At 29.3% G+C, this 15,815-nt stretch overlaps 1 protein-coding gene across 2 annotated transcripts; it reads right to left on the bottom strand.

Moving 5' to 3' along the window:
* Positions 1 to 939: 939 nt before the first annotated feature.
* On the bottom strand, positions 940 to 5,354 carry LOC107165914 (uncharacterized). 2 transcript variants are annotated; one of them, XM_089226692.1, is made up of 11 exons: positions 5,155 to 5,354; positions 4,022 to 4,267; positions 3,813 to 3,944; positions 3,665 to 3,741; positions 3,437 to 3,605; positions 3,254 to 3,375; positions 3,039 to 3,195; positions 2,743 to 2,852; positions 2,539 to 2,680; positions 1,832 to 2,480; positions 940 to 1,572 (listed from the first exon to the last, which is right to left on the bottom strand). In XM_089226692.1, exons 2-11 carry the CDS (start codon positions 4,254 to 4,256, stop codon positions 1,398 to 1,400), a joined length of 1,968 nt encoding a protein of 655 aa, XP_089082818.1. In that variant the 5' UTR covers positions 4,257 to 4,267; positions 5,155 to 5,354; the 3' UTR covers positions 940 to 1,397. The 2 variants fall into 2 exon arrangements, with proteins under 2 accessions (XP_089082818.1, XP_089082819.1); XM_089226693.1 differs by lacking the exon at positions 5,155 to 5,354 and adding an exon at positions 4,749 to 5,071.
* Positions 5,355 to 15,815: the final 10,461 nt, after the last annotated feature.

The following is a 15,815-nucleotide window of genomic DNA, read 5'->3' as shown; positions in this document are numbered from 1 at the left end:
TAAACCACATAAAACTGAATTATAAAGTTATTTCAAACACTTGCATATTTGAGAAACTCCAAATTGATTTTTTTGACTTTTTTTTCATTCGATAACTGATGAGTAATAATATAAATAAGTTTTTGGTGAAATTAGAACTAACTTATATTTTTTGGTTTAGGAGAAATTGGTTTTCACGTGGAGCTCCGCTAGTGACGTACGTTTGGCCAGTCCCCCCCCCCTCAAACCCTAAACTCTTAATCAATATCTATTTTTTTCTTCACTGCCTCATTTTGTATTAATTATCATTTATCACCCATTTACCAATTGTACCATTTATTATATCGATCGTTATTTTTCACAAAATTAATGAAATTAAAAAAAAAAATGCATATAATGCTGATAAATTCAATAAATTTATTTAAAAAATTTAATAAATGGTACTGACTTGGGATTAGTTATAAGTGCATATTAATTATTGTTTAACATTTTAAGATAACTTCCTTCAAAAAGCCTATTTTGGTATACCTATTTACCTAAAATTGATAGTTTTTCTAATTAAATACATATCAATTCACAATTATCAACTAATATTGAAATTATATCATAAATCGTAATACAATCAATACATTGCATCAATGGTTTATTATGTATGCACATGCACACCACCATAACATTGATACCATTGACCAATATTTTAGTCATTAAAAGTTTAAACATTGAGTTTTATAATGTAGGTATATTGTTATATTATACCAACAATCAATACAACAATTGCTACTAATACAAAATATTAGAAATATAATACATAATATCATGTATATAATATATGGATAGAGTGCACTCTCACTCTTTGACTATGGTAAAAAAAAAAAATGCTATAGGAAACTTATGCAACAATAAATAATAATTGACTAACAGGGACTTCATGTGAAAAAAGTATCCTTTAAAAACATAAAATATTGCATTAAAAATATGTATTAAACATTATTTATTTAATTAAATCCAAGCCATACACCTAATTTTTATAAGAATATTATGATAACTAAAACATTAATCTAAATTAAAATAAGTAAAATAAATTTCATAATAGTAATTATTTTAACAGAATATGGTGCATTTTTCTCAGAAATATTAATTATAAATTACTTAATACTAAAAATCTTAATAATAATAATAATAATAATAATAATAATAATAATAATAATAAAAAAAAAAAACAGGAAATTGGCATAGTTTGCTATAATTGTAACACAGATTAAATAAAATAATATTTACTTAAAAATTATAATATTTAAAACTTATATCTTTCTAGCATAAATTAAAACAATAATAAAAATATAGTCGGACTTTTGATAAATTAGTTGTAAAAATTAAATAGACAAAAATTAAAAACAATTTTGTGATTTGACCCTAAATTAGGCTTTAGCCAATTTTAACACATGTTCAATAACTTCTTCAATTGTTTGGTTGCTGAGTAGTGTTTGAATAGCTGAATCATCAATTATAATGGAAAATAATTGTTTTGAATTATCCCTAAGTCTAGTCATGTATGAAGCATCTTCAGCGGCTACCGGTGCGTGACCGCATCTCCTAAAACAAAAAAACAGTTAGGTATTTCATAATAAACATTATCATGGGTATTAAAAAGTGAACAAAGTAATTAAACTCATTTTATTTACAGAACTAACTTTTATCAACAATGTTTAAAAGGTTTTAAGTGGAGTAATTTTTAATATTAAGAAAATATAATACTCATTAGAACAAAAACAAAAAACTGATAATAGCAGTGTATAAAAAGATGACATTTATAAAACTAACCTACATCGAAAATAATTAAAAATAGACATACTTTATCACAGATTCAATTAAATGATCAACAGTTGTTCCTGGCCAGCCAAACTCTTTAAGTGTATTTTCATCTACTAAAACGGTTAGCAATTCCATAAGTGATTCTGCCAAGGTATTATTTTGATTGGATTCTTCACTTGTGGTTGACCCATTATCTTCCAATTCATCAATACTTTCATTGTCGTCTTCTCTATCATTGTCAATTTCGTCAGAATCATTTTGGTTACCTTTATCTTTCTTCACTACTCCCAAAAGCTGAGCTTCTAGTTTTTTCTTTTCAGCATCAGCCATAATTTCAGCTAACATATCTCTATGTTTTGAACGCATATGACGCAATAAACAATCTTGACGAATAAATGCACGACCACATTCATCACATGCTCGTGGAGGCTCTTTAGTATGAGTTAATAAATGAATTTTTAAAGAAGACTTCATTGCAAATCGTTTTTCGCAAATAGGACATGCATGAGCTTTAATACCAGAATGAACAATATGATGTCTCTGTACATCTTCTTTTCGCAATAAAGCTTTGTTGCATACAGTACACATAAATGGTTCAGCTCCTTCATGTACATATCTAGTATGGAGTGTTAAACGTGAACGACGATTAAAAGATTTGCCACAAATATCACATGTAAAACCATTTTCACCTGAAATATTTTTAATTATTAGCTTAAAAATCCAACAACCAGTTTTTATTTGACATACCTGTGTGATGGAATAAATGGGCACGCAATTGTGAAATTTGTATAAAGGTCTTGCCACAGAATCCACATGAATGTGGTTTAAGAGCAGTATGTGTTTTGATATGACGATTTAAAGTTTCTTTGGCCGCAAATTTAGCAAAACACTAAAAGGATTTTTATATCAGTAAAGTTCCCTATGAAATAAAAATATAGATAAAAAATTTACTTGTTGACATTCATATGGGCGTTCACCAGTGTGAATTCTACGATGTTTTTTCATGGCTCCACTGGATGGAAAACGCTTAGGACATAAATCACATTGATATGGTCTGTAACCTATACACAGTATAAAACATATATATTTTAATCATAATACATTTAATATATTTAATTTATAATACATCAGACACTGATAACAATTACCTTTAATTGCAATCCTATAGTATTGATGTTAGCATAAACATATACAAAAAATAAGAAATGTAGGTAATATTTAGAATTAAATTAAATATTATTATTTACCTAGATGACTTCTTCTATGAACTGTTAATAATGCAGAGCCAACAAATTCTTTATTACAATATTCACAATTATAAGTACGCTTCTTTTTAGTTTGACCAGCATGAGCACGTAAATGTTCTCTTAGATTATCCTTTCGGTTAAAAACTTTTCCACAAACCTTAAAACAATTCATAATAAGTTAAATTATTCACTAAGTATAAATAAATTCAATTTACTTGACATGGAAATTTAGGCTTTTCTGAACCATCACAACCAGTTTGCATATTATGACGTACAAGATGATATTTTCTACTGAATGATGTAAAGCAAACTGGACATGAATAAGGTTTTAAAGTTCCTAAAAAAATTCAATAAATTTATAATTAATTGAGAATAAATTAAAAATTATTATTATTTACCTGCATGAGAATACAGATGCTGAGATAACGTTTCTTTATCTTTACAACTGAATTCACAAGTGGGACAGTTTAAAATGTCATCATAACAATGTACCATTAGCTGATGGCGCTCCATATTAACTTTTAATTTGAAAAAATTTCCACAATCATAACATTCAAAATCACCAACCTAAAATAGGAATAGTCGTTTTTACTTTAATTAAAAAATAATTTTAATGCTTTACAAACCGTATGTGCAGTAGCTAAATCTTCACCACAACAGTCACAGTTGTTGGTTTCTTTTTTCATTGAATCATCATTCGAAACTAAGATTATGAAGAAAAATATTATTAAAACAACTGATATAACATAAAAATTAAAGACATTTTAAAATTACCAATGGTTTCCTGAGGTTTCCGATCATGTGATGTTTTATGTCTTTTTAAGCCAGGTAGGGTTTTGAATGTTCTTGGACATATATCACAAGCGTGTTGCAGCAAGTCAGGTTCAGGAGCTATTTCTGCTTTTACTTTTAATATAAGAAAAATAATATTTAATGCTAATGTTTAGATTTATTTCATTAGTGCAAGATTTTTTTTTAATTACCTATGCCAGGCCCATCTTCCTTTTCTACATCAAAGTCATACACATCTTCATTATTGTTGATATTTTTTTTATTTTTGATAACTTCATAGTCTACACCATTTGGTATGTAATCATAATCATCAATAGCTTCATCATCAATATTTTGTAATATTGCTTCTAAATCTTCAGGTTCAGGGCTACGTTTTTCCATTTTAACTACTCGTGGTCGACCACGTTTCCTTGGTGTTGATTCCATCTTTTGGAGATCTTTAAAACAAATAAAAAGTAAATATTTAAATTATTAAGCTTCTGATTTGTCTTATATGAATAGGGATTAAAAAACCAACTTAAATGTTATAGATTAAGAATAACAAAAGAATAAATATTATTAAATATTTTAATTACTAGGTCAATTCATATTTAATTTTAATGATAAATTAATAATAATGTAAAATCTTGATTACAATGTTAAACATGGGTGGACAGAGTAGGCTTTATGGCCTGAATTTGCCTCGGTAAATCAAAAAATTACAAATAATAAAATATCTATATCAAGTATTTTATATATTTTATAACTGCATGATTTATTTTATTGTATTTATTATATTAATATAGAAATAAGTTATACCTAATATAATTATTATAAATAAAAAATATTTGATGAATTTCTTGAAAATTATGAATACCTAAGACGCCTAACATAATTGACGGTCGTAAAATGATTAATAGTTGTTCACTCGTTACTTACCGCGCCCAAATTACCGCAAGTCGAAAACCCAAAATCATTCAATTAATACCAACAACATTAATAATAATAAATAAGTACGCAAAATGTAAATCTGGATTCGAAAACAAGTGTTTTTGGAAACTTCTGCTAAGCTATAACGAATTTAAATTATTTTTCACAGTATATCTGAACGCAACATATCAGACACGGGTACCTTCGACCGTGTCACGTCATCGGCAGCTACATACGTTGCCTATACGATAGGCCTAAAAAATAGGTAGGTTGTTGAGTTCGTGCGTGAGTGCGTGTACGCCTAATTGCATATACACACGTAAAACGACGACAGTAAATACAATGTCGTCACGCACCGTACGTGACTTGACGATTAGCTATCTACAATACTGAACGTGGACTGGAAACAACTCACCTTTCTCGTGCCGTATCAGTGCGAAACACGGTGGCTGTGGTCAACAAATATCGTCCGATGAACACGGGAACCGAGAGAAAGAAGAATCTCCGGTTTGGGCCAGAAGCACAACCGTTGTCCGTTGGCGGCACACACGGCACACTGTTGAATGTTGTGCTAGAGACGAGCCCCTTAAACGGCGTACAGTCGACAACACAGGCGTCACACGAGAGCAAGATGGCGAACTGAACAAAAGGTGCCAGGCGCAAACTACAGATGCGACAACGTAACGTTTGGCCGTGTCTGGCGCTAAATTACCGCGCACGGCCACGTAAATATCGTGCGCACGGGAAATCTGTACCCATCACCAAATACTATAATATTATGATCAAAGGTGGCAATACTAACTCGTGGTCGATGATTGTTGCGCCGTGTGTTGTTTTTGTTACTGATAAAGTGATAACGACCGTCATAATCACTAACCGCCGACTGATTTGAAATTCTTGTTATTTATTTGAAAACCAAATCATAATATAATGAGTTTAGTCACTAATTTCCACTGATATATATATATATTTATTCTATATACCTGTGCTAATATCAGCTGACTGGCGTTTTGTACACTTTCGCTTCGCATCGCGGCCGTCCGACACGCGCAAACCAACTCCGCTCCATCCGACGTCCAGCCAGGATGGCTGTTACTGTTATTTTTTCACATTCGAAGCACTGACTGACAAAGTGACAACTGTAATTTATTAATTGTGTTACTGACTGTATGCCAGGTCCCAAGTATAATAATTAAATAACACTGTGATAATGTGTTATAAAAGCTGATGTTAAATAACAGTATTTCTGAGATAAACCATAATTTGAGAACTTACTACTTACTGTTATTCAGTTATTCCAATCCAATACTAATATTACCATGATAAATCATTAAAATTGATTATTAATTAACATAATATAATGTTTTAGCGGAAAGGCGGATCTGCGCTTCTCGAGTCTCGGGTAGTCGGGTGCATGGACTGCATGGTGCATACTGCAACTGCATAGATAATAGATATTAGATACATTAAAATGTTATTAATGTGTTCAAAATTAAAATTAAAATGTCTATGTTCAATAACTGTTGTTTTTCCTCCAAGTAACAGTTTGTTATTGCTACTCTTAGATCATATACTCGTGTGTACTGTACTACTGTGTAGTGTCGCAGACTCTCAGTATTGCCTATGATGTGGTAATCACCCCATAAGGTGGTAATTTAACCACTTGTGGAACATGGTGTGGACGTGTGGTAATGTGGTATAGTATAAAATGTGATATTTTTGTGATATTTATGAACATATAAAAAAATGTGATATTAACTTTATATAGAGAACTAAATAGCAATATACTGAGATACTTTTTTTTATGTTATTACGATTTGTAAATCCGAGTACTTGTATAAAAATGATTCTGAGCAAAGATACTTTGTCAGCTATATTTTTATAATATTATTGTAATTAAAGATTAAAGTTATTTGTTTTACTAAACTGCAGTAGGTTAAGTTCATTTTTGCCAAAAAAAAATTCATTTGAAAATGTTATATGTATTACAAAATATAACAATATACCTACTCCAAAAAAATCATAAACCAAGAAATAATATTTTTAAATTACAAAATAAATAAAAATAACTACAATAACTAGTTATTCTTGATATCAATATGTAATTCCCCACGTTTCAACTAAAAATATCTAAAAAATAACTGTTTTATATAGTTTTTTATATTTTTTTTATTACAGTATGAACAAATTATGAGAATCGTTGTTTTAAATTTCAAATCCTTAGCTATAAAAATTGAAGATTTTATAATTGTTAACTACAAAATCATTTTTAAATTTTAATCTTAATAAAATACATTATCAACATTCGAACTTTAAATACTAATAACAAAAATGTGTACATAAAGTTTTATAATCTCCAACTTCCATCGCAACAATATATTAATATTATGAAGGTATAGCAAGTTAAATTTTTCCAGCTTTTTGACCAAATTAATACAATTTTATTCACATTTATAGAAAAGAAAACCCAAAACAATTGAATATTTCCGTAAACTGCTCAAAACAAATAAAAATTTTATAGTGAGTACCTATAATATAGTATGCTAATATAAATATTCAGTTAAAATTTAATGCATCTACTGTAATTTGTTTTAAAATAACCGGCAGCAAAACCAAAATTGATTTGGCCGAAAACTGAATTTCTGGGTAAAAATCTGGGAAAAGTCCAGACGTTTCCTTAATTTTTAGTTTCTTTTTCCTGCTGCAGCTTTTGAAAACTATTATTAGGATATTTCTACTTTTGACCCCCGCCGTAGTACCAAACTACTGTGGTATCACCAATATCGGATAATACGAGGTAAAACAACTATAATACGCCTAACGCCCTTACCCTCGTATTCTCTAGTTAATAACACTCTCTAAAATTAATTAGAATGGCACTGTTAAGTTTGAGGTACGATGGTATGCGCTTGTCGATTCTTAGTTCGTTCCTATCTAGTGAAATTACTCAAAGATTACATATACCTTGGCACTATTCAGTTTAATAAAACCTCATTGACACATAGTACGTATATCCCGGCGCTGTTCATATGAAAGGTAAGAACTTAAGAATGACTAAAAAAATGTAAACTCGGGTTTCGGGTCGGAAACACTTTTATTCAAATGTAAAACAAACATAAATAAATAAGTCACTTGGCAAATTCAGATTGCCTATATAGCCCGTACTACGATTGACGTTTCACACGTACAACCGTCGTACCTACGGGCTCACCGAATCACTCAGATGCCCCTGGACTGGACTCGACCGCGGTGTTATATAGTAAAATATATTGATGCCTCAGCACATCTTGCTTCATTGGCCTGACCTACTTTAACAATTAACAAAAATAAATATTCCTACCTATATTATGTATATATTACAGTGACGACTGTCTACAACATACGACACTACCAACTAGATTCAATTTCCTGCCAGGAAAGATATAAAAAAAAACTGAAGTATTTATAGGTATTGTCTCAAAACGTGATGAGACACAAATAAAAAGAAAAATACATCATTGTAAAATCAATACTCTCATCGGAGCGCTCATGCAAAATATACAAATTATTTTGTACTTTAAAATTCATAAAATTTTCAATTTAAATACTTAGCTTGAAAGTGTGATACAATGTTGTTGCTGTAATTCAAAATATCGAAAAAACATACCAGTGGCGTATTTGGGAATTTGGCTGGAGGAGAGGGGGGGGAGAGAGAGATGAAATATATAATAATTAATAAAACCCATAAGGCCATAAATACGTACTATACATTCTTAAAATCCCCAAACTTGTTACCTATTACGGTTAGTGTGGATCAAGGCGAAATAAGAATTAATACAGATTGTATAGTACTTACCTATAATAATAATATATATAATTATAATGATAATATATATATTATAATAAATATTAGCACTTATATTTATTATAAATTCATTCTAATTACTATCGCCAATCGTTTATTAATAAATTAATATATTAATACATTAACCGAATAAAATTAAATATAATACAAAATCTATTTTTCTATTTTTTTGAATGCTCAGTTCATCGATGACATTCATTTACGATTTGTATCGACCGGTGACATTCAAATAAAGCCAACCCATTAGGTCGGTTCTAATAAACAAAGTATTTAATAATTACTATTTTATAATTATATTTCAATATTAAACAGGAAAATTCCGAAAATTGATAAAATATTTACTTCTGTCTTACTATTTCTTAAGTAGGACTTAATCCTCTTTAAACTAGAAAAACATCGTTCAGGTGAAGCAGTTGATACAGGCAAAATATAAAATACTTTCAAGAGTTCATAAATATTTGGATAAAAGTCTTAATCAAAAACATCTAAAATATGTAATTTAGAGGTGAATACATTTTTTCAATCAATTGTTGATGAATAAAACTGAACTAGCTTATGAAAAGCAACAATATCTTCCATATCTATTATCTACCCTAAGCAATTCTGATTTAAATATGCAATTAAATAATTAAAACCTATAAAATAAATTATATTATGTAATAGGTATAAAATTGCAAATTCTAAAAAAAGTGTAACCACATTAAATATAATACATATAATATATAATATATACATGTATACATATAATATATTTACCTTATAGCATATAATATAGCTTTATGATTCATAAATCGCTCTGTCCGTTGAATTAAATAGTAACCGACATATGGTAAAAATACTGTAACACAATAATACCTAATGTTCAACAGAACAATCCAAAAGATTTGGATTATCTCTCAATGTTTGTTTTGAAATGACTCACTTTTTATAATTCAATATACCAACATTATCTGCAGCCATCTACAAGGTAAATATTAAACATTTCAAAATTTGAACACAATGAAAATATGAAATCATTTTTTTAAGAATTTACTTTAATATTTTTATAGATTTCACTAAATTCGATTTGGTAATTGTCTCTAATAACCTTCAGAGGATTGACTACATTTTCAACTATATCTATATTGTTTTAAAATCTATTTGAATTTTTTGTAACTGGTTAAAGTCTTAAAGAGAGGAAGACAAAAAGAAAATAGAAACTGAAAAAAACTTTAAACTATAAACACTCTTCCATGAAAAATAATTCGCAGAAACAAATTACATGTATTACTGCAGTAGGTACACATTATATTAAATAAGCATATTATGTTTTTGTTGCCCGATAGTCTTATATGCCGCCAACGATTAATGGCGATTAGTATATCAGAGTGGTACAATATAACCACGACTAGAACATTTAGAAAGCAGACATAATTAAAAGTAATATCATATTTTAGAAATACAGAAAATGAGAAAATGAGACAACTTAACTATCAAAAAAAAAAAAAGGTCAAGGAGATCTATCTCCCCCCCCCCCCAATATTCCACTGACCTATACATTTTTATTTTACTACAATACTTGAAGTTCTATACGAATCGTTTTTTTTTTTCATAAGAGTGTATTATACAACATTACAACTACATGTTTATAATTTTTACTAAAAAAGACAATATTCATAAAAGAAGGTGGAGTGGCTATTATTAATAAGATAAGTAACCTATTTAGGTTGAATGAATTTTTGACAAAAATTTAAAACTTATGCAATTCGGTAGGTAATTTATAGCAGCGCCAAGAAAAAAAAAATTATTACGAATTGGTTATACTAACTCATGAGTCGTGACACCATTTCTGTGACACAAAATGTTCACTTTGTGGTGCCAGGTCAGGGGCCTAGGAAAAACGGGAATTTTTACGTAAAATCGGTTTTCGTCTAAAACGATTTTAGGTTTTGGCGTTACTCTAAAACAAATTACTTACCACAGACTTACTTAAATAGCCCTATAACAATCGATGAAATTTTGAAAACTCAAAAAATGTACCAGCAAGAGTACCGGACCAGACAATATCCCTTATAGCTTCATTCAAAACTTCTCCATCAACACACTTCAGATACTCCAAAAAATGTAAACACCATCTGGAACAACAACGTATTTCCCCAAAATTGGAGAAACAGTATCATCATACCTATAAGCAAACCAGGAAAAAATAAATTCGCACCTGAAGATTATCAGCCCATTTCACTTTTAAACACCTTATGTAAACTCCTAGAAAAAATCGTAAACCAACGTCTAATTTGGTTTATAGAACAATCTTACTATCTTACCCCCGAACAATGTGGGTTCAGATAAAATAAGGGTACATATAAGATATAACAGTCTTTCCAAGATGCATACAGAAATACAATACGCATACTCCGAAAATCAATACTTAGGTACGATCAGTCTTGATTTGATGAAAGCCTACGATACAACATAGAAACCACACATTTTAAACAGTCTCTCTAAAATACTAAGCCAAAACCAAATGTTCAATTTCATCAGTAATTTTCTCAAAACAAGAACATTCCAAGTAAGAATTAATCAAACTCTATCCAAGACTTTCTCACAGATGAACGGAGTACCTCAAGGATCCACAATTTCGGTTACGCTTTTCCTTATCGCTATCAACAATATCACTCAGAACATATCTCCTCCAGTCCATTCGACCCTCTACGCAGACGACTTTAATATTTATTGCCGAAGCAAAAGCTTAGAAACTGTCCAAATCCACAAGCCATCAACAATCTTCTAAAATGGACCTTAACATCTGGTTTCACTTTCTCACCTGAAAAATCACAATGCACAGTGTTCACCCGTAAGCGAAATAAAAACTCTATAAACATAAAAATGGGTGATTACCATTTAATAAATAATAATACAATTAAAATACTCGGCATTACTTTCGACAAAAAATGTTCGTGGACCCACCACATCAACACCTTGAAAAAATCAATCTCTCTCCGTCTCAATATTATAAAATTGTTATCCCACACATCATGGGGCTCCAAAACTCATGTTCTATTTACAATATACAAGTCACTTATACTTTCTAAACTCGACTACGGACCCTTCATTTGGACAACGGCACATAAATCAATATTAAAAAAACTAGATACAATCCACAACTCAGGTCTTCGTATGTCAATCAGCGCTTACCGTTCAAGTCCAATACCCTATATAATCTTGCCAATACACATTCTCTAGACATAAGAAGACTCAAATTAACATTTAATCATGAATTAAAATTAGCAAGTACCCTTCCCACTATTGACTTCAAACCATTATTTCAAATACTGCCATCACTACTCCAGGAGAACAATCTTGATATGTCTAAATTACTCACTATTACCCCCTCCCTGACACCCCAATGGAAAAATTTCATCGAAACCAACACTAATCTCTCCATATTTAAAAAAGGCGACACACCCTCTGCTATCTTCAAAAACGAATATTTTCACACAATACAAAATATCACAAGTGAAAAAATGTACACGGATGCTTTCAAAAGCCAAGACGGTGTCGGCGCTGCAGTCATTTGGAATGACGCGGAGTTCTTATATAAACTTCCTAACTCTTGCTCAGTTTTCACGGCCAAATCAATAGCCATTTTAAAAGCACTCGAGATAATATCCGATCATCACCTACAAGACACCATCAGGGGCGTCATTTGGGGGGTGGATGGATGTGCGGTTGCACCCCTTACTTTTAGAATGTTACAATTGGCCTGCGCTTTGCTGAAGCCTAAAATAATGTACGAGCCACGAATGCACAATTATTTATATGATTAAAATCAAATTGTAATAACTGGTCTATAATGTATGGAAATAATTAATTGAATGCAGGATAATAAACATATACGTATGTATATCTATTTTTATATGGCCTGGTGAAATTTCAAAATGGCCTGCTTGAAACTTCGCACACCCAAAAATAGCAGTTGAAAAATAAAAGAAATATATATGAATAATTTTTTTTTTAAAGCATTCAAAGTTTGAATTTTTACAAAATACATAAAAATCACGAAAATTCGCAAATTAAGATTTGAAAATTTAATACAAGGCGCCTAATATATTTTTACAATAGCGGTTGAAAAATAAGAGAAATATATAGTCACAAATTTTTTTTATAAGCATTTACAGTTCAAATTTCGACTAAATACATAAATATTACGGCAATGTTCAAATTATCTTAGATAGAAATTCATAAAAAATTTTCTTTTTAAATCTATGATTTGAAAATTTTTAATTATCTATAATATATCCTAGACAGATAAACCGTCTCCGTTCAGAATCTTTTTTCGTATACAATGATACTTATCATTGCATTCGAATTTAACCTACATTAGTCAGAGGTCCCCACCTAACCCCCCATGTACAGCAGAGCGTGTCTGCATGTCATCACGTTTTGGGGCAGTAAAAGTGCTTCGATTTTTGACTTTAGTACCTCGTTCGATCAGAATGTGAATCTAGTTGGTACTTTGGGGGGTCAAAAATTCTTAATATTTTTAAATAATTGGAATAAACAAACTAAAAATTAAGGGGAAAACGGGAAATTTTACGCACAATCAGTTTTCGACAAAATCGATTTTGGTTTTTGGTGTAACTTTAAAACAAATTACCATAGATATATGAAATTTTTAGCTACTTATTTTTAATATTTTTAAACTGATATTGTAACAATGATTGAGGAGCCTTGTTTTAAATTGTCAAGCTTTTTCACCCAACAATTACAATTTTAATAAAATGTATATAAAAAATAAACTAAAAAAATTAAAAATTGAAAATTTTCGAAACAGCTCAAAAAATGTCAAAATATTTTGCAATGACTAGACGCACAAACTGTCCAACTAGATTTACTTTCCTATTTGAAAAGATTCTGAGGTTCAAAATTGAAGCCTTATTATTTATGTTCGCCGAAGCAGCACTTACGATTTTTAGTAATTGCAGTCTGCTGCACCGACTCGCATTGTGTTGAAGATAGGGGGAAAAGGAAAAGGAAGATTTTTTGAAAGCTCTTATCACAGTTAATTATGTTAATAACTTTTTGCTAGTACCTACCTATAAATAAACATCTTTGTACATTGTAACATTGACATAATATATTGTATAAATATTATTATATTTTTAATTTTATAATATTACATATTGAAGACTGAACAATCGAAGTATGAAGTCCAATTGATAAGCAATATTACATATTTTGTCATAATATATTGATATATACCTACAGATTAATATTACTTTAATGTTTTTGAATGTTTGTTTGCGAGTTTAGGACAAAATAAAGGTGAAATAAATTATTAATAGTTTTATTCAAATCAATACAAAGTGGATACTAGTATACAACTATTTTTGAATGTGGTTTTTTTCAATTCATTGTTTATAATATTATATTATGATGTATTGAAAAAAAATTTGTTCAATTTTGATGGTTACAAAAAAAATATTGTTACTACTACTGTATAGCAAAAATAATTGTTTTTACTATTTTAGATTGTCATTTAGATTTTATAGGGCATGACTGTATTATTGAAGTGTTTAAATTTTTCAAATTATTTTCTTCTTAGTTTTAGGGGATGAAAACACTAAGAAAAATGATTCAATGTTGAAGGTGATTTTTGTTAGTTATTTAATTAATGTTGTTTGTGCCTAATTGGTCCAAAAGCATAAGGATAGCGAATATAGTTAATCGCTTTTTGCTCTACAGTAGTCTGTAGTCTAAGAGGTGATCTTTATGGATGTATAATTCAATTTCATCGATGGATCATAGGATACGAAAAATAATTTTAAGCTGAGACTATCGGTCAGGTCGTATTGTATTATAAGTGGGTAAATAAGTAAAAGCACATATGATATTTGAGGTTTGGGGAAATAAAACAAATCCTACTTTGTAATGCGAACACGACGTGATTCATATTTCGATGCTTGTCAAGAAAATATTATTTGGTGTTAACACGTTAAGTGCTTATAAAATAATAATTTATGTGTAATAATATAATATCAATATCAATTATAAGTATACAACAATAATATGATCATTGAATATTATTCAAAAATGACTGACCAGTTACCACCTCCATATGCGCTGGACTTCAATATTACTGTAATAATTTTGATAGTTATTCATCCAGCAAATTAATGCAAATTTCATTAGCAAAATTCATATTTTGTTTTAAACACGATGAAATCATGTACTAACTAGTAATATCATAGATTTAACATATATTTTAATCTATGATAATACTGTATAACTTGTATAAGCAATGAATAGACAAGCTTCATAGTTCATAGTTAGTACCTATATTATACCACAATGTAAAGAAGATATCTTCTATATGTTAATAATAAATCTATGTTACTATCTATATTTGTATAGTTTGTAAAAATTAGTACTCAAATCAGAGTATAATTTATAAGACATAACACTCATAACTATAGTCTGCAATATGGCAAATAAACATAATATACTTTAAAATGTTTTATGCATATAAATACCGTAGGGTTCTAATATTTTAACACACAAAAAAGTGAGTTACTATAGTAAAGCTTCCGGTGGGTAACTCAAATTACATTAGATATTATAATTTTATATTCTCATTTCTAGCCAAAATATTTAGTTATTGAAATTTAATTTTCAATAATAATAATTATTATTGAGTTATTTATGATCATTTACGGCTTTATAATAATTATATGGGTATGTTGTGTCATGTATTATTATTTAAACGAAATCTCATTACCGTAGACTGTGTTTAATCATTGGTTTTAACTTTTTAAGAATACGTTTATTGATTTGTTGGTTATTATGTTTGATTATTTTGCGATTCATGGTTCACATAGTGCTTCTTAAACTTTTTTTGGCATTCCTAAAAACGACGAAATAAAAAAACTTTGGGAGGATCAGACGGGGCTTTGTGAACTGGCCAATGGCCATACATTGATGGATCATTATAGTTATTTGGGCGTTGTTTCTTTGTTAGTTTATCCTAAATTTTAAGTTTCCCAGGATTGATATTTACATTTATAAATGCTGACATAGTGATATTCTTTTCATTTCATAATTTGATTAAAATATTTTGAATAATAAATGGTAACACGAAAATACAAAATGAAATTTTCATTAAATATTTATCAACACCTAGATAGCGCTATAAGGTAATTTTTAACAAATTTTTGATAAATACAATTTGTGATCCGAAAATAATGTCTCGTTGT

This window comes from Diuraphis noxia, unplaced genomic scaffold, assembly GCF_037042655.1.
Source record: "Diuraphis noxia isolate RWA-SAM2 unplaced genomic scaffold, SU_Dnox_SAM2 contig0004, whole genome shotgun sequence".
In the NCBI taxonomy this organism is placed as follows: Eukaryota; Metazoa; Arthropoda; class Insecta; order Hemiptera; family Aphididae; genus Diuraphis; species Diuraphis noxia.
The sequence above is the reverse complement of the archived record's forward strand: the minus strand, read 5'-3'. Positions and strand labels throughout refer to the sequence as shown.

Bases quoted from the DNA above. Each gene is read 5' to 3' on its own strand.
- LOC107165914 (XM_089226692.1), bottom strand. From the start codon at position 4,256: ATGGAATCAACACCAAGGAAACGTGGTCGACCACGAGTAGTTAAAATG. The intron at 3,376-3,436 runs GTAAATAATAAT...GAATTTTTTTAG, and splicing joins GCATCTGTATTCTCATGCAG to GAACTTTAAAACCTTATTCA. The intron at 2,853-3,038 runs GTAAATAATAAT...TACTGTGTATAG, and splicing joins TCATAGAAGAAGTCATCTAG to GTTACAGACCATATCAATGT.